The 22,391-nt window shown below is 57.8% G+C and overlaps 1 protein-coding gene across 3 annotated transcripts; it reads right to left on the bottom strand.

Moving 5' to 3' along the window:
- Window positions 1–2,863: 2,863 nt before the first annotated feature.
- Window positions 2,864–22,122, bottom strand: ACE (angiotensin I converting enzyme). Of its 3 annotated transcripts, none has more exons than XM_081109412.1 (25): window positions 21,835–22,122; window positions 21,114–21,281; window positions 20,441–20,534; window positions 19,705–19,848; window positions 19,056–19,247; window positions 18,409–18,506; window positions 17,841–18,013; window positions 17,299–17,522; window positions 16,871–17,015; window positions 16,472–16,570; window positions 16,095–16,217; window positions 15,525–15,736; window positions 14,743–14,879; window positions 13,839–13,997; window positions 13,430–13,517; window positions 11,382–11,525; window positions 11,015–11,206; window positions 9,718–9,815; window positions 9,358–9,530; window positions 7,349–7,572; window positions 6,894–7,038; window positions 6,493–6,591; window positions 4,031–4,153; window positions 3,543–3,730; window positions 2,864–3,381 (listed from the first exon to the last, which is right to left on the bottom strand). In XM_081109412.1, the coding sequence occupies exons 1-25, from the start codon at window positions 22,096–22,098 to the stop codon at window positions 3,152–3,154; spliced, it is 3,936 nt and encodes a 1,311-aa protein (XP_080965538.1). In that variant the 5' UTR covers window positions 22,099–22,122; the 3' UTR covers window positions 2,864–3,151. The 3 variants fall into 3 exon arrangements, with proteins under 3 accessions (XP_080965538.1, XP_080965539.1, XP_080965540.1); XM_081109413.1 differs by having other exon boundaries at window positions 2,864–3,000; XM_081109414.1 differs by lacking the exons at window positions 16,095–16,217; window positions 21,114–21,281; window positions 21,835–22,122 and having other exon boundaries at window positions 20,441–20,463.
- Window positions 22,123–22,391: the final 269 nt, after the last annotated feature.

Below are 22,391 nucleotides of genomic sequence, written 5' to 3'. Positions count from 1 at the left end.
TAAGGAGGCTGAGATCCACATGGTGAACATAGGATCTAGTTCACACAGCTAGTGAGTGACAGAGCCACGAGGAGAATCAGGGCTCTTTTTTTTTCTTTCTTTAAGAGAGGAAGGCAGGAGGGTGGGCAGGAGGAGTGAGAGATAGAGATAGAGATAGAGATAGAGATAGAGATAGAGATAGAGATAGAGATAGAGATAGATAGATGGGGTTGCCTCCCATCTATTGGTTGCCTCTCGCATATGCCCTGACCAGGGATTGAACCTGCAGTCTGGGCATTCTCCTTGACTTGGAATTGAACCTGCCACCTTTTGGGGTACAGCATGACACTGCAACCAACTGAGCCACACCACCCAGGGCTATGATTCCTTCTCCAGAGTCACTTTCCTCCACACCCAGACTCCCTCCTCCTATGTCCCATTCATTCACACTCCTCAGCCCAGTGCACCCACAGCCTCACACCCCTTCACACAAGCTGACATTATTACCAGAGAAACTGACCAAACAGCCCTCCAGTTATCACCTGTTATAGTAAAAATTTAAAATATAACAGAAAAATCAGTGGCACTTCTGGTTAAACTGACTAAACTTTCAGGGAAATCCCTCCTCCTGCTTCAGTGATTTATAAAACACAGTATTTTTTTTTTGTTAACTATAGTCACCATGTGTACATTATTACATCCCCGGACTTACAACCAGAAGTGTAGGCCTTTTGACCACCTTCACTCATTTCACCCACCCTCCCAGCTTCCACTTCTGGCAACTACCAATTTGTTCTCTTTATAAGTTTTTATTTATTTATTTTATCCCACATATAAGTGAAATCATACAGTATTTGTCTTTCTCTGGCTTATTTCATTTAGCACAATGCCCTCAAAGTCCATCCACGTTGTTGTATATGTAGTCACATTTTCATCGTCCATTCATCTGTCAAGTATGGGGGTTGGGAGGGAGTGGTGAGAAACTGTCAAGCAACCATAACCACCTTTGACCCACGTAGGTAAAGAAAAGGCTGGTCACCCAGGAGCCGATGCCTGGCAGGCTCGGCACGGGGAAGGGCTCAGACTTGAGCCACCGGTAGTCTGAATGCTGGAATGACCTGTCTTCCTGCTGTCAACACCTCCTCTTCTGCCACCTTCCGGGTAGACTGGGCCTCCTCCCCATCACCCAAGGAGGCAGCAACAGGAAGTCTGAACAATTTAAATATTTCAAAAGGCCTAGTGGGTAAGGCTGGCCAGGCTGACCACAATGTTATGTTTCTTTGCCCTCGTTCTGCAGCTCAGACCTTTGGGTGTTGAATGCTAGTGCCCTCACCCTGCCCCCACACTCTCACAGGCAGCATGAGCCGAGCCTCTGCAGTTTGGGAGACAGAAAAGGGGATGATGTGACAGTGACCTCTGCCTGGAAGACAAAGGGCTTTCAAAACATCAGGCTGGGGCGGGGGTAATTAAGTCTATTGATGGAGAGGCTTGGACTATTTAGAGAATATGTTTATAAATTCCATTTCCCTAAGTAATTATAAACTTCCACCCTCTTGCATATCCCAAATACCTCAACTCCACATCCTGCCCCATGGAACAGGGCTGTACAAACACGTCTACGTGCAACTCACACACACACAGACACACCCACGCACGCACACACAGACACGCCCACGCGCACACACACAGACACACCCACGCGCACACACACACAGATACACGCAGATATATGCACACACAAGTATTGATACAAGCACACACATGGCAGCCGAAGATGGGGGAGCAAAAAGAATACTGGGGGACAGGTATTAGGGGGTGGATCTGGCAGGGGTCAAGGCGTCCACAAAGCTGGGAAGAGGCTCAGGGCAGAGGGTCTTGAAAGAGGGGCCAGGCTGGCTGTGGAAGCCCATGGCCCTGGAAACTGACCCACTTCCACTTGGCTAGATTCTAGGTTTGGCATTTACATATTTGAAAAATACATCTGGTCCTGTTAGCGAGGAAAAGGATTCACAACTAAGTGCAGTGTGATCCCATTCAAACTCTGGGCTGAGAAAAACGGGCTGGAAAGATATACACCAACATGTCAACAGTGCTTATCTCTTGGTATCAACATAAAGGGTTTTATTTCTTTAAAGTCTGGATTTTACAAATTTTCTACAGTAAACATAGATAAAAGCTATGAAAATGTGTCCCTCAAAATGACACTCCCTCAGATCCATATCAGCCTTCTGACGGGAGGCTCAGGGTGAGGGCATGCGCCGGGGCCACAGGCAGGGGCAGCTCCTGGCAGTTAATTGCTGGGTGGGCTCTGGCTCCTGCCCTGTGCCAGCATTTAGGGCCCTCCTCCAGCTGGGACAAAGGGACCTGGCCGTGGGCCCCACGGGCAATACTCAAGCGGCTCTGGCCACTTACATACTGGTAAGTGGACATGGAGCTGGTGCGGGTAGGCGCTGGAAGGGTGGCCACGGGGCCAGTTCTGTGCCCTCAATGAGTCAGGCACATGCAAAGCACCTTCCCCCAGGGGAGCCTCCCCGCTGGGAACCCAGCCATTTATGGGAACAGCTGGGGTAGGACTCCCAAAGCACATGGAAATGTAAGGTGGGAAGGCCAGAATGCCTGCTTCCCAGCGTCCTCCTGGATTGGTGCCCTGGCCAGGCAGGGGCTGACTGCCAAGGCAGGACGCTGGCTGATTGCCTGGGCTGGAGGGAAGGCAGGCGTGGGCGCTGCTGGGTGGTGCCCAGGCCAGAGCTCTGGGGCATTTTCCCAGGCTCTTCTTGGAGGAGGATGAGGACACCCATTGAAGTGACCCGTTTCACTGCCAGGAGGTGGGAGAGCATCCCTGACCCTGTTCCTGACTTCCCAGCGAGGGACACAGACTCAGATGGGAGGGCAGGACCTTTAATTGTATTCACAGAGAGACTGGGAGGGGGTTCCTTGTTAGATGGCCTGGTGCCCAGGGGCAGGGGGGGCGGCAGGGGTCACGGTGGCTCTGGGTCTGGAGGAAGGATTCTCAGCACAGGACTAGAGGCAGAAGGGGAGGAGGGTCAGGGCAGGAGGACGAGGGAGGGCGGGGTGAGCAGTGAGAGGAGTCGGGGTATGGGGGCCCACCCCGGGCCCCTATCCCAGTGTCTCAGTGGCGGATGCTCCCAGCTGGCCCGCTCAGCCCCTCATCTCAGGAATGTCTCAGCTCCACCTCGGAGCCGAACTGGGGCCCGCGGTGGGGCCGGTGCACGGTGTGGTGGCGGATGCTGAAGAGCCGCTGGGTGAGGCCCAAGGTGGCCACCAACAGGGCGACGCCCAGGAAGAGCAGCACCCACTGGCCCACACGGGCCTGCTGCTCCTCTAGGTTCAGGCCCAGGAAGTTGACTCGGCCATTGCCCAGGTAGGAGCCTTCTGTGCGAGCTGAGCAGGAGAAGCAAGGAAAGCAGGGCGGTGGGCAGGGCAGAGGGCAAGGCAGGGTGGCGGGCAGGGGCTGGGCAGGGGGCATTGCGGCCGGCTTCCCTAGGCTGCTCTAGGCAGGGGCTGGGGTGGGGCCACCGGGGCAGAGGAGGGGGTGCTGGTACCGGAGTCCGGAGTCCAGTTGTACTGAGGCCAGCCCAGCTGCTCCGCGTGCCTCCCGTTCTCCGTGAGGAGCCAGTCCAGCAGCGGCTTGAAGTAGTTCATGATGGCCGAGGCTGACATGTTGGGCTGGCCCGTGATCAGCTTCATGGCTTCGGGCCATGGCTTACTGTAGCCCAGCTTCATGGCGTCCCTGGGCAGCACCAGCGAAGGGACACCGAGTCAGAGGACCGGTGGGGAGGCTCACTGCCCCTCCTGCCTCAGCCTAGCCCCCCTCTCCCCGCCTCAGCAGCGGGGCTGGGCGAGGGGTGGCCTGGGCCCAGGAGGCTCTGGTTCCCTCCGGGGGCGGGCTCATCACCACTCATAGGCTCCACCTGGGAGTTCCCAGCCCAAGCACCAAACGGCAGGTGTTCCCAGAAGAGTCCCACGGGCTCCTCGAGGCTGAGGGGTCAGAGGGCAGAGAACAGCCACAGGAAGCCCAGGGCAGACTCACGCCAGGCGCTTCCCTGCCTCCTTGGACTGGTAGATGTCACACTGGTGCAGGGGACCCTTGTGGCCAGCCGCCTGACACAGCGCCTCGTGGAACTGGAACTGGATGATGAAGCCCACGAAGTACCTGGAGGGGAGGGAGGCGTGGCTGGGGGGAGGAGCCTGTGCTGCAGCCCCTGATACCCCAGCCTCCCACTGCAGCCCCTGGTACCCCAGCCTCCCACTGCAGCCCCTGATACCCCAGCCTCCCACTGCAGCCCCTGATACCCCAGCCTTCCACTGCAGCCCCTGATACCCTAGCCTCCCACTGCAGCCCCTGATACCCCAGCCTCCCACTGCAGCCCCTGATACCCCAGCCTCCCACTGCAGCCCGATACCCCAGCCTCCCACTGCAGCCCCTGATACCCAGCCTCCCACTGCAGCCCCTGATACCCCAGCCTCCCACTGCAGCCCCTGATACCCTAGCCTCCCACTGCAGCCCCTGATACCCTAGCCTCCCACTGCAGCCCCTGATACCCCAGCCTCCCACTGCAGCCCCTGATACCCAGCCTCCCACTGCAGCCCCTGATACCCCAGCCTCCCACTGCAGCCCCTGATACCCCAGCCTCCCACTGCAGCCCCTGATACCCTAGCCTCCCACTGCAGCCCCTGATACCCTAGCCTCCCACTGCAGCCCCTGATACCCCAGCCTCCCACTGCAGCCCCTGGTACCCCAGCCTCCCACTGCAGCCCCTGATACCCAGCCTCCCACTACAGCCAGGGTGTCAGGGTGAACCCAGCCTGGCCTCCAGGCCCCCTTCACTCATGGGTGAGGAAGGTCAGGGCAGGCTGCTGTAGACAGCGAGGTCTCTGTCCCTGGGGTATGTGCAAGCAGAGACCAGGTGTTGCCCAAAGGGTCATGTCTGTCTGGCAGGGCTCTGAGCAGGGCAGCCAGCCCAGTGATCTCCTTGATCCCAAAGCAGCAGGGAGTCCCTGGTAGAAACCAGCTGGTCAAGACTGGAGCAACCTCTAAGTCTGCAGGGATTCTGAATGTCCCAAACAAACAACACAGGCCCCCCACTTTGAATGCTGGGCACAAGCCATGTGCCACTGACTTTCCTGGTGTTTCCTAAAAGTGCTTTGCCAAAGCTGCTGGTCAGAATCGGGAATGAGTCTCCTTCGCCCAGCCCTGCCTGGAGAATTATCTATGCTAAGCTCGGAAGCTAACCACGTGGGCCTGGCTTCTGTGTGAAAGCGAATGCCAGCTTGGAAGTCTGGAAACCAGTGGAGAAGGCGGGTGGAAGCCCTCCCTACGGGTCATCCTGGCACCCTGTCAAGGTCAGGCCTGTTCCCAGGTGTCCTTGAATCTCCTCGGTCCCCTGCCCACTGCTGTTCTCTGGAGCATCTGAGCAGGCTCTTTCCCTTGCTGGACCCTGGGGGACACAATTCACCCACTCCACACTTAATTAGACCTTGACTCTGTGCTGACGTCATGCTGGCTGCTGGGGTGGAAAGGCGGGCACAGTGGGCCCTCCGTCAGTGGGCTTCCAGGGACCATAGGAGGAAGGTCTGGAGGAGGCACAGCCCTCCTGGGGCAGCCCTCACAGCCCTCTGCGCCTTGCCTCATGGTGGCCTGTGCTACCTGCAGTCCAGGGCACCTGGAACTCCACCCGAGGCCTCCCCGGACCCCTACCGCCCAAGAGGACTCCAGATCCTGCAGTTACCCATTTAGCCCATATACAGAGAGGGAAAAGGGCTGCACCGGACACCTTCGTGCTGCTGCGGCAGACTTATTGCGCCAGTGGGTTTACACATGGCACATCAGAGGGCAATTTAATAATGGTGGGTTATGGCCACCATTTCCCAAGCCTGCTCTGTATTTAACAGTATGTTTGGAAGTTCACTTTTGCCACAATCCTGTGAAATCCCATTTCACAGGTGAGGAAATGATGTAGACACCGAGGAACATACTTAAGGAAAAAAAAAAAAAGAGTGGGGACAAGATTTGAACCCAGTTCTGTCTGACTCCAAGCCCAGGACTCCATACCTCTACCAACACAGCCTCCCAATCTAACTGGGTCTCTACTCCTAGTTTTAGTGTATCGAAGGTCTTCCAGGAACAACTCACATTATATCACAGGCAACTTGTTCACTATATAAAGTAAAGGAATCACAATCTTGTCAAGAACAAAACCAGAGGAGCAGTGCTCAGGGCATGATCTAGCCATGGGTCACGGTTAATAATGCTAACTACCCAACCCAGGTCTTGTAACCATCAACCAGTTATAGTAGAATTTCTGTTTTCAACTGTGTGCAGGGTAGAAGCTCTCAACATATAAAAAAAAGTGAAACAACGGTCAGCCCTGGTTGCAGGTGAGTGGCTCAGGCACACTGTCCAGTGCAGGCAGATCTCCCAGGTCGCCCTGACCTCACGTGGCAGCGACAGCAGTTTGGACACTGAGCGGCCTCCTCCCCTTCCCTTGTTACCTGATGTAAGGCACACTTGAAGGAATGTGGAACTTGGCCCCTGGGTCAAAGTCGCCTTGAGACCTGGTCACTGGCGGACAGAGGCCCTGGTACTTCAGCCTGTCAAGGTGGAAGACAGATTGGAGAAAGGGTATGGGGGAGAATCAAGCCAGGGAGGGTTGGCATTTTTGACTTGAAGGATGGTCTCTGCACCTGGGACTGCCCTGGGCATTGCAGACTCCAGCGTGCACTGTCTCTGTGCACAATCACCCCTACGTATCCCATCACTTACACACAACGACCCAGGTGCACATGTACACACACAAATGCACACTTAGATGCTATATACAGACACACACAGGAACACACAGACACCCATGGAGACGCCCCCAACCCACACCCCCACAGGAATGTTCTAGAACCTGAGGCTCCACCACTCCTGGTTGTAGTTCTCCTTGGTGATGCCTCCATCAAACACCCTCCAGCGCCACTGGTCAATGAGGTAGCTGAAGGGGATAAAGGCGACCTTGTCGAGTGCTGTCTTCATCAGAAAGTTGATATCTTGCTCTGCCAAGGAAAGGGATTCCAAATCAGATCCTCACCTGCCTCCTGCCATGTCCTAGCAGCTTGGCTGTGATGGGTGTGCAAAGGGTGGCGAGGGAAGGAGTGAGCTGTACCCATCTGGCTCCTGTGACCTGCCTCTTGGCATGGTCTGTGGGTTCCATCCTCCTGGCTGACCCTGCTGGGGGCCTTCTTTTTCCCCATTGCTCTGTCCCAGCCTCTGCCTATGGGCCATTAAGTCCCCTCTCCCCACCTAACAAGCTCACTGCCCCTTCCTGGTCCCTCAGCCCACCAGGATCTCCTGCTCTTCTCTTACCGTAGCTGCCACCATCGCTAGTCATCAGGTTGATGCTGTGTAGGTGCTTGGGGGTAGACACGGAGAGGGCCAGCACATCCCCAATGGCTTCGTGAAAGCCCGGGTTGGCACCCTCCCGGAAGGTCACAGGCAAGTGCTTGTACTGCATGAAATACTGTATGTGGCCCATCTCATGGTGGGCCACCACCAGGTCCTCCATGCTCACAGTGGTACACTGCTTGATCCTGGGAACACGGGGTGGGGAGAGGGTGTGAAAGGGACAGCAAGGATCCCTGAGTCAAAGGGACCTGCTGTTCTTATTGCAAACAGACCCCCACCACTGCTGTAAGTAGAGAACACAGCATTATGGGAAAGAAAACCAAGAGGAAATCTGGAGTGAATATGAGGAAGAGGGAATCTGGGGGTTGGAAGCCCCTAGAGTATAGTCACTCAGGACATTCCTCCGCCTCCAACTTTTGTGAATAACTCCAGCCCACATGGCCATGTTGCTTTCTGACTGTGCAAAGTAGTTGCTCTAGAGGCATTGGGACACTCCTTTATGGTCAGTGTAGGACTTTCTAGAATGTGGTTTCTGTGATTTCTCATGCACATGTTTTTGCTCTCCCTAAAGGAAACACCAGTGTCTGAGCTGTTCTGTATCTCATGTACCCAACACCAGCAAACATATTTACGACTTTTTATGGCCAGGACTGAAATGACATCTGCAGCGCCGTCCAAGCCAGAGGTTCCAGCTTTCTCCACCTTTCCTCATTCTCTTTTGAGAGCCAATGAAATTCTCCCTTGGATCTAAGCAGAGCCTTTCAGGTCAGTTTTTTCTGCCATTCTATTGGGAAGGGGAAGAGCCGCCCAGCATCTTGGTGACAATGAGGCTTGCATTTGTCCACCTTCTCCTATGACTCCCATATAAGGGAGGACCCCTAAAAGCGCTCCCACCTCTTCTCATGCCTTTGAAGGAAAGACCCAAGGCCAGTGATCCTGTGAACACTCTCTGTGTCCACTCTTCTCATAAGAGACACTTCATCTGCTGTCACAGATCCTTTTTGCCACTTTCCCTCCCAAGGAGCGGGGTCTTCTTTCCCTTCTCTTCAATCTAGGTTGGCCTTGCTTTAGCTAATAGAATCTGTACTTGCTTTGGACTTAAGCGTTAAAAGACCTGGCTGTTTCTGCTTTTGCTTTGGGGGATGCCAGTTACCAGGTAAGAAATTCTACTGCCTGACTGCCATACTGTGAGGAAGCCCAAGCTAGCATGGAGAGAGAAGTCACCCACCAGCCCCCAGCTGTCCAGTCATCCCGACCCAGGGACTCAACGTGTGAGTAAAAAAGCCACCTTGAACATTCCAGCCCCCGCAATTGCCACATGGAGAAAAACTGAGGAACCAAACCAATAGCTAAAACCAAGGCCACAGGCAGATGGCCTCCCTGAGCCACTCCAGCCATCTCCAGCCATCAGAGCTACCCTAGCTGAGGTCTCCATCACTGCAGAGCAGGGACAAACCATTTCCACTGTGTTGCCTGACCGATGAAATCATGAGAATAATCAAATTGTTGTTTTATACCGCTAAGTGTTGACGTGGTTTGCTATATAGCAACAGATAACTGAAACATCCTCTGATGAAGATAGCTTCTGAGCCTCAGTGAAGGTGGATCTGTGCAAAGTCACCCATGTCCTCATGTGTCTCCCTGTGTCAAGGCACATGCACCCAAGGAGAGGGCTATCTGTATGCAGGGGCCTCCCCAGAGTGAGGGAAGGCTGGGCAGCTCACCCCCAGGACTGGGATCTTGGGTACTGACGGCTGACCAGGCTGGCAGAGCTGGCTGGCATTTGAAAAGACCCTCACAGCCAGAAGCCAGTGGCCAAGCTGAGGCCAGGGCCCATACTCTGGACCTTCCATCTCAACTCTGGCCTCTGCACCTGTTTCTGCTCGCTCTGGCTGAGGGGGCACGCAGTGGAGCCTTTACTTGGCTCCTCCCCTTGCCTATGGACTCAGGGTGAAGTCCCTTGGACGCACCTGAAGTCGTTGCCATTGAAGAAGTCCCAGGCAGAGGCATGGCACACCACCTCCCGCCCGTCGGTTGGCTTCTCCAGCATCGATTTGTTCCAGAAGTCGGGGGGCACAGGCAGCAGTCCCAAGGAGATGAAGAAATTGTTTGCTTCCTCAAACATCCTTCTGGGTGTCCAGCCCTGCAAACCGAGGGAGCTCTGCCCAAATTGGGGACAGACTGTGTGCCCCAGCGGGGGAGGGTGCTGGGAGAGGGCCAAGCTGAAGGAACGGGCTCAAAGGGCCCATCCCCCAGGGCAGGGCCTTCCCGCCCCTGTGCCCTGGGCCCCTCTGGGGGAGCAAGAGTGTCCAGAGAGGACAGGTGCAAACCTGCTTTATCATGGCCTCCGTGGCATCCATCTTGGGGGCTGAAGGGAAGGGAACCACCAAATCATAGATGTTGGACCAGGTCTGTGCCCACATGTTCCCTGGAGACGGGTAGGGGAAGAGACAGGAGAGATAGATATTACTTCTTAGGCTCAGCACCATCATGCAGGGAGAGGGAAGCAGATCCCAGTCTTGCTGATCGTAATGTATCTCTTCAGTTCCTGCTGTTTGCAAATTGTGCCGGGCATCTGACATTCATTATCTTCAGTCCAGCCCACTTTCCTGGCTCATGGGTGAGATCCTTGTGGCCATCAAGGAGTCAAGGTGGTCCTTTGACCAGTGAAGACCAGTGTCCCTAGCAACTGTGTACAAATGCAGAAGTTTTGGAACATCTACGCGCACGTGGCCACCACTTACTGAAAGTCAAGTCCCATGGCTCCTAAGTGAAGGGGCTAGGGCTTAAAGGCAGGCAGGCAGGCTGCACTCCTGGCCAGCCACTACTGCATCCCCTCCACGTTGCCTGAGGTAGGCTTATGCAGTCCCACCCGCCTTCAGGAGAGGTTGATGCCTTTGCCCTTAGGACACGAGAGGCCTGGAGAAAAGGAAGATATTCAGAATGCATGGAAAGGCCCAGAATCGTTCACAGACTGAAGAGATTAAGCTTGCGCTGACACGAGGTGGAGTCTGAAGTACAAAGTAGTGAGTGGCTCCCACTGCCTACTCCGTGTGTTAAGGACATTGAATTTCCAGGCCCTGAAGAGAGGGTCCGACAGTTGAGGTGGATCTACACTCCCAGTGTTCTCTGGTCTCCTAACTCCCTGAGACTGAACGCTGTGTCTGCCTTCGCCTCCCTGCCACTACTTTCTCCACCTGCCAGCGCGCCTCATCTATCAAGGCTGTGCTTACACGCCACCCTTTGGACAGGCCTCAGCTCCCCCCACAGCCCCTTCCTCACCCTCTGTATCATGTTGCCTTGAGCTGTGATGGGTAATGTGGGCTTCCTGTGGCAAGATCATGAATCGCCCGCCTCCCCACCGTCCCGTTCATGGGACTTGCACCATGTGTATCTGTAGCAAATATGATACCAAAGGCAAGCAGGCGCTCTCCTCCCCAGTGCCACCCCCACCGACTCAGCCTCGGCAACGTTTCCTCCAGGCTCAATCCTTTTGCTCTCCCTGCCTGCAGTGCCCGTTGCAGACCTTCCCCTGCCTGCCCTCTGCTCTCTGGCCAGCTCTGGCCCCACCCTCCCTCACACTGGCACCATCTTGTCTCCTCCTAAAGGCCCAGCGCCTGCCCTTACCCAGCAGATGAGCCGGAATGGGGCCCTCCAGGTTGATGTGCTGGGGCCCGTAGTGGCGGTGCAGCGCCCGGCGCACGTAGGCGTGCAGGTTCAGGTAGAGCGGCTGCAGCTCCTGGAAGAGACGCTCCAGGTCTTGCTCCAGAGTTGGCATCTCGTACATAGATCTCCACGAGTCCCCTGTGTCTGCATAGCCTGCAGAGGGGACAGAGCCAGGCTCTCCGACACCTGACCATCCCCTGAGCACTCCCGCCGCCACCACCTCCTCAGGGACCTTCGTCTCATCGGGCTTAGGGCCTCTGAGGACCTCTCTCAGGGCCCCAGTGGGGCGGGGACCAGAAAGCCAGTGATATTGGTAGGAGGGACTCACCATTGAGCCGGGCAGCCTTGTTGGAGAGTTCCACATATTTGGGGAAAAAGGGGAGGATGGATCTTCCCACCTTGTCTCGCCAGCTCTTCCACGCCCATAACAGTTCTTCATATTTCCGGGATGTGGCCATCAGATTGGTCAGATCTGGGGGAGGGCGGGAGGGGGTGTTTACTGGCTTGAGCCCCTAGCCCTCGGAGCACCTCCCACCTCCTGCTAAGGTGGACTCAGCACAGGAGTTCAGAGCTGGAATACAGCTGCACAGGTGGCAAGGCGAGTGAATGGGAGGTAGGGGGGGCCCTCTCTAAGGGGCCTGCAGGCTGCCAGGCCCGGGGCGTGGCGCTGCATGGACACCACGTCCGGCAATCGCAGGTTTCCAACGTGCTGTTTTCATATGAGCAGTGAGGTGGCATGGCTGGGTCCTCAGCCGGGAAGTGGCCGAGCTGGGGCACAATCCAAAGGCCCAGACTCCAGAGCGGCTGCCCAGCCCCTGCCTGGGAGAAATGGCCTGGGGGTCACAAGACCTGAGTTCTCGTTCTAGTCTCTACTGACCCCAGATTACCTCGCAAGTCTCGGGACCCCTTTCCCTATCTCCAAAGTGGGGATAATGCCGGCCCTCCCTGGGGAGCCAAAGCTCAAACGTGAGGCCCCTGAGCAGGGAGTGTCCGTCATTCCTTTCTGTGTCTCCACGGGGCTCAGGGCATCTTTCAAACTGTAATCGAACTGGATTGAATAAAAGAATAGCATCGCCAGGGAGCCAGAAGTCCGGTTTGTGTCCTGTCAAAGCCACTGTGACTCCTTGATACGGATTGCATGGAGCTGACATCCGTGTCAGAGCCGGCAGCTCAGTTCCAAAGCCCGACTCAGACGGACGCTGGCCTCCCTCCCTGCCCTGCCCGAACCGGACGACTTTGGACAGCATGTAGAGCTGTCCACACCACATTTTGTTTATAAAAAATTGTCTTTTGAGAATTTCACGTCTGCCCTCTGCTGACGTGAGTGTTCTGTGTTTGTGGATGTTTCATATTTTTACTTATGGCAGTGACCTGAGGACCTAGCCCTGGATTAAGAGGTTAATCCATGGGCGGTGGGGAGGACTAGAGATACATTCCCTTTAATGCTCTTCTCCGTAAACACATGCAGACACATACGCTGCACACGCACATCGCACATGTGCACACGCACACATGCGCACGGCACATGCCCCTCCAGTACTTTGCGTGCCTACCCATATACACAACCGGTAGGCCAAACCCTGTCCACGGACGCTATTTCTCTCTCCTGTTTACTTTCCATTTCCCCTTCAATTTGTCATTGTTCAAACGTGGGAGTTGGGCAGAGGTCCAGGAAGAGACTGTTTCTGGGTGGAGATTCCTTAGAAATAATGTTTATGCCTTTGTCTCCCCAACCCTGGAAGGGTGAGCCAGAAGGGGAGGGGTGTGTCCATCTGGGTGTAGGTACGTGGGTGTCCAGGGTGAGCTCTTCCAAAGGGGAGAAGGTAAGAAGGACCCACCAGTGTGGCCAGAGAAAGGGACAAGCAACCATCAGTCCACTCTTTCCAGCAGGAAGTGGCGGTCGAGGGAGTGAAGTGGGAACAACCTGGATCATGGGAGCGGTTGTGGGGGGGGGGGGGGGGCAAGAGACGGTGGGAAAGCCGTGGAAAGGATCAAGAAAGGAGCACGAAGGGGAGGTGTCTAGAGTTCCTGTTCTGATTTGGGAGTCCGAGTCCTGGTTAGACAAGTTTGAGAGACTCCCTGCTGGGAGTGCACGGAGCAGGGAGGGAGAGGAGATCCCAGAGGGGTCCTGGCCTGGTGGGAGCCGGTGGGCGGGCAGGGCAGTGGCTTAGGGCCGAGAGGAAGTCGGTGCTGGTTGAGTGGTGGCAGGGAGGCCCCGCTGGTGGGAAACAGGGAGGTGAGTTTCCTGGGCATGCTGACCCCACCAGATAGGAGCACCTAAACACCTTTTCACCGGCCAGCACCCCCAACACTGCGCCAACCCCAGCCCCCCCCCCCGCCCCGAAACCCTCCCTCTCCTTCCCCATGTGCGCTCACTAGGCTCCAGCTGCAGACAAGTGCCGTTGGGGAGGCACACGGAGGCCACGCTGTAAGTGGTTTCCATGGTCAGTAGGATCTGGTTATACTGCAGGAGGAAGAAAAGAGGCAGCGAGCTGCACCCCTTTGCCGCCTGCGCCGCCCGGCACCATCGCAGTGTGTGTGTGTGTGGGGGGCGGGGGGCGGCAATGGACCTGGGGGCGCCTGGTCCCAAAGATGCTATCTTCTCAGTTACTCTGTAGACATACTGACAAGGCAGATGGTACGGCTTGACAAATCCAGGAAGAGCGGCAGCATAAAGGCCAGACTCTGTACTAGGCTCACTCTGAGCTGGGACCTGGTCCTGACCTTGGACCCTCCACTCCCTGCCCTCTCCCCGCCTCCCACCCACTCCCCAAGCTACACATACCTCCTCCAGCTCCGCGGTAGGCAGCGCTGCCCGCTCTAGGTCCTGAATCTTGTATATCATCCGCTTTAGGGTGGTGTTTTGGAAGTAGGTAATGTCAAAATGCCTGGCCCGGGTGCCAAACTCTACGGTGTGGTTTGCCATCTGTGTGTTCTTCTCCATCTGAAAGTACAGGGGGAACCGTGCTGTGGGGGGAGCCAAAGGGACTGGGGGTGGTAGTAGGGAGGGCAGTTTTATCAAGTTGTTGCCTTTGCCTTTAAAGACCCTCTTCAACTTGGACTGTCTATTGCCCTAGATGCAGTCCATGCCCCTCAACAGATGCCCACAGACATATCCTGGCACGGGAGAGAAGGGGAACCCCACCCCATATCGTAAAGGCTGTTAGGATGAAGGTAGCTTGGTGTTAGCGCGGTGACTGACCTCCCAGAGCCTCAGGGTCCCATCTGTAAAATGGGAATAAGATCACTGGTTTTGCAAGGCTGTTGAGGAATAAATAAAGCCACAGATGTGAAGGGCACGGAACCCTGGCCAGCTCACAATGGTCTTCAAGAAATGTTGGTTCTCTGTGGCTCACCTTGGGATAATCTGCACTCCCCATGCAAGTCGGGAAGGGGGTTGGAGGGAAGGGTAGCCCTGGCTGTGGTAGCAAACAGGGGCTTTGCATCTTTTAGAAAACTGACTTTAGCATCACTTATTTGTGTACAAATTATTCTTTCGGTAACAACAGATTGGTAAGAGATACAACTTGTTTAGGCGTTGAGTAGCGGCCCATCCAAACCTGAAAATGAGTATTGTTTTAAATATTCCATCTGGATTTTTCACAAATTCCGGCAGCCTCCCTGCACTGAGGGGACCCAGGGGAGAGGGGGAGGGGGCCTTGCACTGTGGGCATGGAGCGGGCCCCTACCAGGATCATGCTGGTCTCTCTGCTGATGTTGGTGTTGTAGTTCCAGTTGGCCTCCGCATATTCATTCCACACCACCAGGGATTTCTTGTCATAGGCCTCCAAAAATTCTCTGGCCGTCACTTCATCCGTCACCAAAACTGTGGGACAGAGCGGAGGGAGACAGCCCGGCTTCCCCATGCCCTCTCCTGTAGTTGTGCTGAGTTGCTCCCCCGCCTCCCTCCTCCCTGCCCCCTCAAGGCCCTGCCCCATCCACCCACTGGTCCCGCTTGGGCTTTGGGTTGTCTGGCTGCTGGTTGCTGCCTGGTGAGTTGCTGTCTGGATTCTGGTTGTTCCATGGTTGGTTGTCACCTGGGTGACCTCCTGGCTGAGGACCACCAGCAGGGGGTGCCCAAAGCAGAGCAGGAAGAGGAAGAGGAGGCTGGGCAGTCCTGGAGCAGCCCAACCTTGGCCCATGGCCGCAGGAGACCAGAGCCCTGCAGCCACCGCCCCCGGCCAATAAGAGCGGAGCCTGCAATGTGACCTCATAGAGCAGTGTGATGCGTCAGCCTGCCTCTGGGGGACCCTCAAGGGGGGAAAACCCTCTCTAAAATGCTGGGGGAAAGACGGCCCCATTCCCACCCCAGGGCCCTACTGATGAGTGAAGGGGTGACCTGGCCCTCCAGAGCTGGGCACCAGGGCCCAGCAGGGGGAGCTGACCAGGAACTGGAACAGGGGCCTGGCCTCCAGAGCCCGGAATGGAGAATGTGCCTTAGGGCCTGCCCCACTCTCGCTCAGAGCTTTACCAACGTTGTCTGGGTAATTGTTGGGCAACGGAGGCTGCCACTGAAACTCTGGCCAGCCCAGGACCTCGCCGTTCTGCTGGTTCTGCTCCTGTAGCCACTGGCTGACTGGCTGGAAGTAGTTGAGCAGCGGCTGAGCATCCAGGGCATCAGTGCCTATCGCTTCCTTCAGCACCTCCTGCCAGGGCCGCGAGGAGCCCACCTGCATCACCTTCCTGCCAGGCAGAACGGGCACCATGGACACAAGGGCCTCAGGCCAGTGTCCACTATTGGCCCACCTGCCCCACCTCCGGCCACTTTTGCCCCCACCGGACTGCAAGAACAGTGGCATCAAGACTCTGGGACCTAGGATCTCCATGAAGGGGGCTGGGGACATTGCCCTTGGGGCCTCAGATCTGGGCACACTGAATACATATTTGATGCGAGAAAGAAAGCAGGGGGTAGGGAAGACAGGCGTCACCCAATCAGGCTGGTCCTGAGGGGTCCCGTGGAGCAGCCAGGTGCCTTCCAGACATACCCTTCACCAGCCCCTCCTCTAACCCTCCCACGCGCCCGCCATTTTCTCCCACACACCGGAGTATGTCCCCTGCCTTGGTGGACTGGTAGATGTCACACTGGTGCAGTGGGCCCTGGTGGCCTGCCTCCTTGCACAGGGCTTGATGGAACTGGAACTGCAGGATAAAACTCACAAAGTACCTGAAGGCACAGGGCGGGTGTTCAGGGGGCTGGTGAGGGCCCCTTGCCCAGGCACCATCCAGCTTCCCACAGGGCAGAGGGGAGACAGGGTCCACCTGGGGAGAAGGGAGAACCAAGCCTGGCTCTGGGGAGGGGCCCATTCGAATTCCAGGAAAGAATGTGGGGACAAGCCCTGGGCATGGGACGGGGCCAGAACCCCAGGAGTAGAGGGAAGGGTACGAAAGGTGGGACAGGATTGGGTGGGGCAGCAGTACCTGATGTACGGTGTCATATGTGGGATGTGATACTTAGATCCGGCATCAAAGTGGGTTTCATTTCGGATAACTGGAGCACAGACGCCCTGATACTTGACTCTAGAAGAAAATGGTTAAATTACCTTAGGACCTAAGTGTTGCATACGGGCTGATTTAGACTTTGCAGACAAGGCTGCTAAGCAGGCATTTCTCCCTGCCCCCGGCCACCCCTTCCCCATCAGGTGAGCTGGGGAGGAAGGGCTCCTGGGGGAGGGAGTTTTCGGCAGGAAAGAAGAAAGCAGTGGGGAAAAGGATGGAGACATCATTAGAGAGGAGGGGCCTGGGACTGATGGAGGCAGGAGGCTCCTGCTTGCCCAGGAGGGGCGGCCATCAGGCCCTTCCTGATCCCCGTTCACTCACCGAAGATACCACCAGTCAGAGTTGTAGCGGGAAGGAGGGGTGCGTCCACTAAAGACCGCCCAACGCCACTGGTCCACCAAGTAGCCAAAGGGCAGGAAGGCAATTTTTTCCAGTGCCATCTTTAACAAGTAATTGATGTCGCTTTCTGTTGGCAGATGAGAGGAGAGGTCGGAGGAGAAAAGGGAGTCCAGCTGGGATTAGGAGGGGCAGAGGCAGAGAAGAGAGGACCAGCCTTGGAGACGATGGGCCCTGCTTGGCAGAGGGTCCTTGGGCAGAGTTGAGTTGGGCCTCAGGTGAATTCCCAAACGTGCCTGCCCCGAGCAGTGCAGCAGAAATGAGAAGGGCAGTTGGGAGCAGGTGCTAGTGGAGTCCTGCTGTGGACGTTGTGGGGCTGGCTGGGGCTGGCTGGGGCCTCTACGCCCCCATACCTGTGTCATTGATGACTTGGTCCAGCAGGCCAATTTTGTGCAGATGGACAGGAGTGGAGACAGAGAGCGCCAGCACATCCCCGATGGCCTCATGGAAGCCAGGGTTGGCGCCTTGGCGCAGGGAGACAGGCTGGTCCTTGTACTGCAGGTAGTACTGGATGTGGCCCATCTCGTGGTGCACTGTGGACAGCTGCTCCATAGCCACCCGTGTGCACTGCTTGATCCTGGGGCAGAGGAAGGGCGAGGGTGAGGGCGAAGGACGGGGCAGCGCAGGGACCAGAGCAGGGGGAGAGGACTGCCCTGTGTGCTGCTGCTGGAAACGTACAGACGCTTGGCCCTGCCCCAGCCCACATCATTCCAAGGTGCAGAGCTGACTAACTGTGAAAGCTGCTGAGGGGGGCAGCACAATGGCAGCCCTGGCAGAGACCAGCCCCTCTGCCCGTGCTGGGCCTGGGGTAGAGGCGGGCCTGGGAACTGGCTTCTCTGTGCCCAGGCTGCCTGCCTTTCCCGAAGCCCCAGAACCCTCCTGCCCGTGTCTAGACCTGAAGTCCTTCCTGTTGTAGAAGTCCCAGGCAGAGGCGTGGCACACCATCTCACGCCCGTCGTTTGGGTTCTCCAGCATGGACTCTGCCCAAAACTCAGGCGGCATGGGCAAGAGCCCCAGGGAGGTGAAGAACTCCTCCGCCACCCGGAACATGTGTGTGGCGTTCCAGCCCTGGGGGTGGGTGTGGGGACAGGTCAGGGGCCGGCTGCCGGGAGCTCACTGTCGCTGCCCCGGGGCAGGTCTGGGGTCGCCCACCCAGGTCAGCTCCCTGCCCATGGAGGGTGTGCCTGCTCTGTGGCCTCTTCCCAGAGGTGTGGCCCCTAAGAACCAGAGCAGATAAGCGAAGTAGACTCCTCACACCCCACCAGTGGGGGCCTAGAGAGGGGGACGGGCACCTCCCCGAGGACATTCAGCCCAGCTTATCGCCTGTACACACACTCAGGCTGCTGCTCTGTAGAAAGGGAGGGACTGAGTGTCCACCCAGCCTGTCCCCTGCACGTGGCCCCTTCTCGCCCCTCTCCCCTCTCCCTTCTGTTGCCTCCACCCTGGCCCAGGGTGCACCATACCTCCTTCACCATAGTTTCGGTGACGTCGAGAGTGGGCTTGTCAGGGAAAGGCACCACCATGTTGTAGATGTTGTCCCAGCTCTGGGCCCACATGTCCCCTAGAGGAAGGAGGAGAGCCGGAGAGCTTGGCTCCTGCTCGGCCAAAGCCTGCTTCCCCCTGCCCGGCACTGAACCCCCGGGGCCCCCCGCAGCCAGACCCTGGGGCTGAGGCCAGGAATCTCCACATCAGTCCCATTCATAGTGCCAAGTGCTCTGGGTGCCCCGGTGCCAAGCAGGAGCCCAGGCAAGGCTGTCGGGCCCTTTCTGATGGTGCTGGGATCCCTGCCTTCCAGGCCTGAGGTGGGAACCTGGGGATGGCCTCCTGGGGCACATACTATGATTCTTCTTCCTCCCCCTGGAGTCAAAGCCTCAGTGTGACTCCTGGCTCTGCCTTTGACTAGCCCTCTGCCCTCTACCCTCTGCCAAGTCACTCATGTGTCCTGAGCCTCAGGTCCCCATCTGGACAGCAGGAGTGATAAGGAGGAGTGATGATCGTGTTGGACGAGCCTCAAGGGCTCACGCGTGTGGGAGGGAACAGTGGGGTGCTCTAAAATGGGAGACGACGAGGACAATGCCTGGGACGTGTGGAGGAAAGGCCGGGTCCTTACCCAGCAGGTGAGCAGGGATGGGTCCCCTGAGGTTGATGTATCTGTCCCCGTAGCGTTGGTGCAGCTTGCGGCGGACGTAGGCATGGAGGTTCAGATAGAGGGGCTCTATTTGATGGAAGAGGTTCTCCAGATCCTCCACTAAGGTGGGCGACTCATACCAGGAGCGCCAGTAGTCCCCTGTGTCTGCGAAGCCTGGCAGGGGGGGTGGTGGGGTGCAGCTCAGGCCAGAGCCTCTGACACTCCGCCTCCCAGCATCCCTCTCTCCTGGCTCGGGGCCTGTGCCCCTGCCAGCTGGTGAAAAGGCTGGCTTGAGGTCTATACTTTTCTAACCAGGAGTTGAACTCCAGCTAACTAGATCCTGGAGAGCCAGGAGGCAAGGAAGAGTGCTGGGGAGTGGGGGAGTGCCAGGTGGGGCAGGGCAGAGGGATGGAGTCAGGGCAAGGCAGCAGCCTGGTAGAAGGCAGATGGGGTTCAAGCTTGGTTCTGCCATCCATGATCTGTGTGACCTTTGGCCAGTGGATGGAGCCGTTCCGACAGCTGCTCTGTCTGCCTCAGGAGTTGGGGCTCAAGGGAGATAGTGGATGGGAGAACACCTTTCAAGCTGGGGAGGGCGGCACCCATACAAGGTGGGGGGGCAGGACATGCTCACCATCTTGCTTGAAGGCCTCATTGCTGAGGGCAGTGAATTCCTGGAACAGGGGTTTCAGTGGGATGCCCACGGCATTGTGCCAGCCCTCCCAGACGTACAGCAGCAGCCCGTAGTTTCGTGTGATAGACAGGACATGCATGAGGTCTGAGATGCAAAGGAGCAGGGTCAGTTAGAAGACTTCTGTGTCGAAGTCGGCATCAGCCTTCACCAGAGCTCCCACATTGGTCCTCTCCATTTCCACCCGCTTCCTCAACATCACGATACCCGCAAAGCCAAGGGCGATCTATACACTGGGTGGCATGAGGCTGGGAGCTCTATGAAGCACCCACCCAGCCAGGGTCATTGTCTCCAGGGAAATGCCCATCGAAGGTGGTTACACAAAGGGCACATCCAAAGGCCAAAACCCGAACAGACCCTTCATGGCTCACTGGATGGAGTGGCTGACTCAGCCGGCCTGGGACATGGGGGTGGGGTGTGAGGGGAGAAGAGGAGGATATAATCAGGAGCTGGGAGGCGTCTAAGGCCTATGGAGGGCCCTTGGGGAGACTGAGAGGACCCATGAAAGGGAAAAACAACAACAACAAGCAGTCAGGAGGCAGGCCAGTGGCAATGGGAGAGGCCAAAGCACAGCGGGGTGGGGTGGATGGGGCTGGAGATTCTAGAAGTCAGTTTGCCAGGAAAAACGGTGCAGGGTGATGGGAAGGGCTAGAGAGAGGCAGCAGCGACAGGGTTGTACCTGGGTCCAGGAAAAAGCAGCTGTCATTCATGTTGGGGTAGCAGACCCTGGCAGAAGTGAAGACTCTGTTCATGTGGCTCTGCAGAGAGTTGTACTAGGGAGAGTCGAGAACATGTTAGTGACCAATAGCCCCAGGACCACTTGGCCATCCCTCCCCTTTTTGCTAAAAGGAAAAGAAGGCTCAGAGAGGGGATGTGGCTTGTTCAGGCCACTCAGTGGCGCCAGGAGCACTTCTGACCAGGAAAGGCAGCCGCTGGAGGTGGAGACAAGTGTCCTGAGAGTTAGGGGTCGGCTCCCACCTCAAAGTGAGGGCAAATCCCTCTCACTCTCTGTGGCTTCGATGCCTTCCCAGTCCCTACTCTTTCTATGGACATCTCTAAAGCAAACCTGCCTAGGGAGAAATTCTGAAAACGCTGGTTTCATCTTTTATGGTTTATTTGCAGTTTGCTTTTTACTCCATGATACTTGCTGTAGCATCAAGTAACGTTCCGTCCCATCTCCAAGGAAAAGCAATGCTCCAGGAAGCCATTCTATGCTCTGGCTGGTTTCCCCTGCAGTTCCCAGGGTCCGCTGACCGCGAAAGGCAGCCCGCCCAAGCTCCCCTCCCCATCTCAGTTGGGCACTGGGAGGCACCGGCCACTTCTTCCTCTACCCTCCAGTCCACGGGGCCCACCTGCTGCCGCTTCTCCAGGGGCAGGTTGGCAGGGCCCAGAATGCGCACGCCACTGAGGACCCTTCGCAGTATCGGGTCAGTGAAGTTCTGCCAGATTGGGTCGAACAGTTCCTTGGCCTTGAGGCCCCAGACCTCGGCAAACTCTTGGTTGAGCAGGGTGGATTCCTCCTGTGAGCACAGGGAGGGCAGGGGAGTGTAGATGGGGAGGGCATGGGCGGGGGAGGGCAGGAAGGCCAAGGCTTCCAGGAGCAGGACTTTCTCCCCCTGGGCCTGGGGGCCAGGAACTGGGGGGGACTCTGCCTCAGGGGAGCGTGGAGCAGAAATTGGGGCAAGAGAGGCAGCGGGAGGAGAGGGAGAACAGACAGGGATGAGCGGCGACAGAAAGAGAAGGAGGGCTCGGAGCAGAGGGCACCCTTAGCCCAAACCCTCAGCTGCTGGCCCGCCCGGCGCTGCCCTGTGCGGGGACTGGGTCTCCGTGGAGCCAGCCTCGTCCATCCCGCTCCTGGAGGGCGCGGACCATGCGCCCGGCACCGCGCTCGGCCGCCCACCTCCTGTCTGATGGGCGGGTGGGAGTGGGGGGCGTGGGGGAGGCCGGAGGGCCCGGGGGCCGGGGGCGCGCGCCCCGCGGTGACTCCCCCACCCCCCGTGACCCCCTGCCCGCCGCGGGCCTGTGATTGGGCGCCCGGGCCCCGCCCCGCCCCCGCCCGGCCCCCGCGCCCACCTGGCGCCGCGCGTTCTCGTCGGTGATGTTGGTGTCGTGCGCCCAGCTGGCCACCGAGCTCTGGTACAGCACCTGCTCGGCCTTGGGGTTGAAGCTCTGCACGAAGAGCTGCGCCCCAGCCTCGTCGGCGGAGAAGTCTCCGGGCTGCATCTCGGGGGCGAGCGCCAGCGCGGAGGGCGGCGGCGGCAGCGGCAGGAGCAGCAGCAGGAGCGGCGACAGGAGCGGCGGCGGCCCCGGCCCCCGGCGGCCCGACGCGGCCCCCATGGCGCGGTGCGCGGTGCTGCCCCGTCTCCCGCGCCGCGCCGGCTCTGCGGATTATAAAACCCGGCGGCCGCCGCCTTCCGACACACCCCCACCTCCCCGCCCCGCCGCGCTTCCTCCTCGGCTCCCAGCGCCCGGCCGCGCGGGCCTAACGGAGCGGGGCGGGGACCGGCGCTTCTGGGCCCGCCCGGGCAGGGGCGCCGGCCGGGGAGGGGCCCGGGCGGCCCAGCCCGCGGGTGCGGAGGGGGCTTAGGTCAGACTCTGGCCGAGGAAGCTCGCCAGGCCCCCCTGCGCCC

Source organism: Myotis nattereri (assembly GCF_964212035.1).
Source record: "Myotis nattereri genome assembly, chromosome: 16".
Classification (NCBI taxonomy): domain Eukaryota; kingdom Metazoa; phylum Chordata; class Mammalia; order Chiroptera; family Vespertilionidae; genus Myotis; species Myotis nattereri.
Note: the sequence above shows the minus strand (reverse complement) of the source record. Positions and strands in the feature narration are given on the sequence as shown.

Bases quoted from the DNA above. Each gene is read 5' to 3' on its own strand.
- ACE (XM_081109412.1), bottom strand. From the start codon at position 22,098: ATGGGGGCCGCGTCGGGCCGCCGGGGGCCGGGGCCGCCGCCGCTCCTG. The intron at 19,849-20,440 runs GTACAACCCTGT...TTTGCATCTCAG, and splicing joins CTGCTTTTTCCTGGACCCAG to ACCTCATGCATGTCCTGTCT. The intron at 18,507-19,055 runs GTAAGGACCCGG...TCCTTCCTCTAG, and splicing joins CATCCCTGCTCACCTGCTGG to GGGACATGTGGGCCCAGAGC.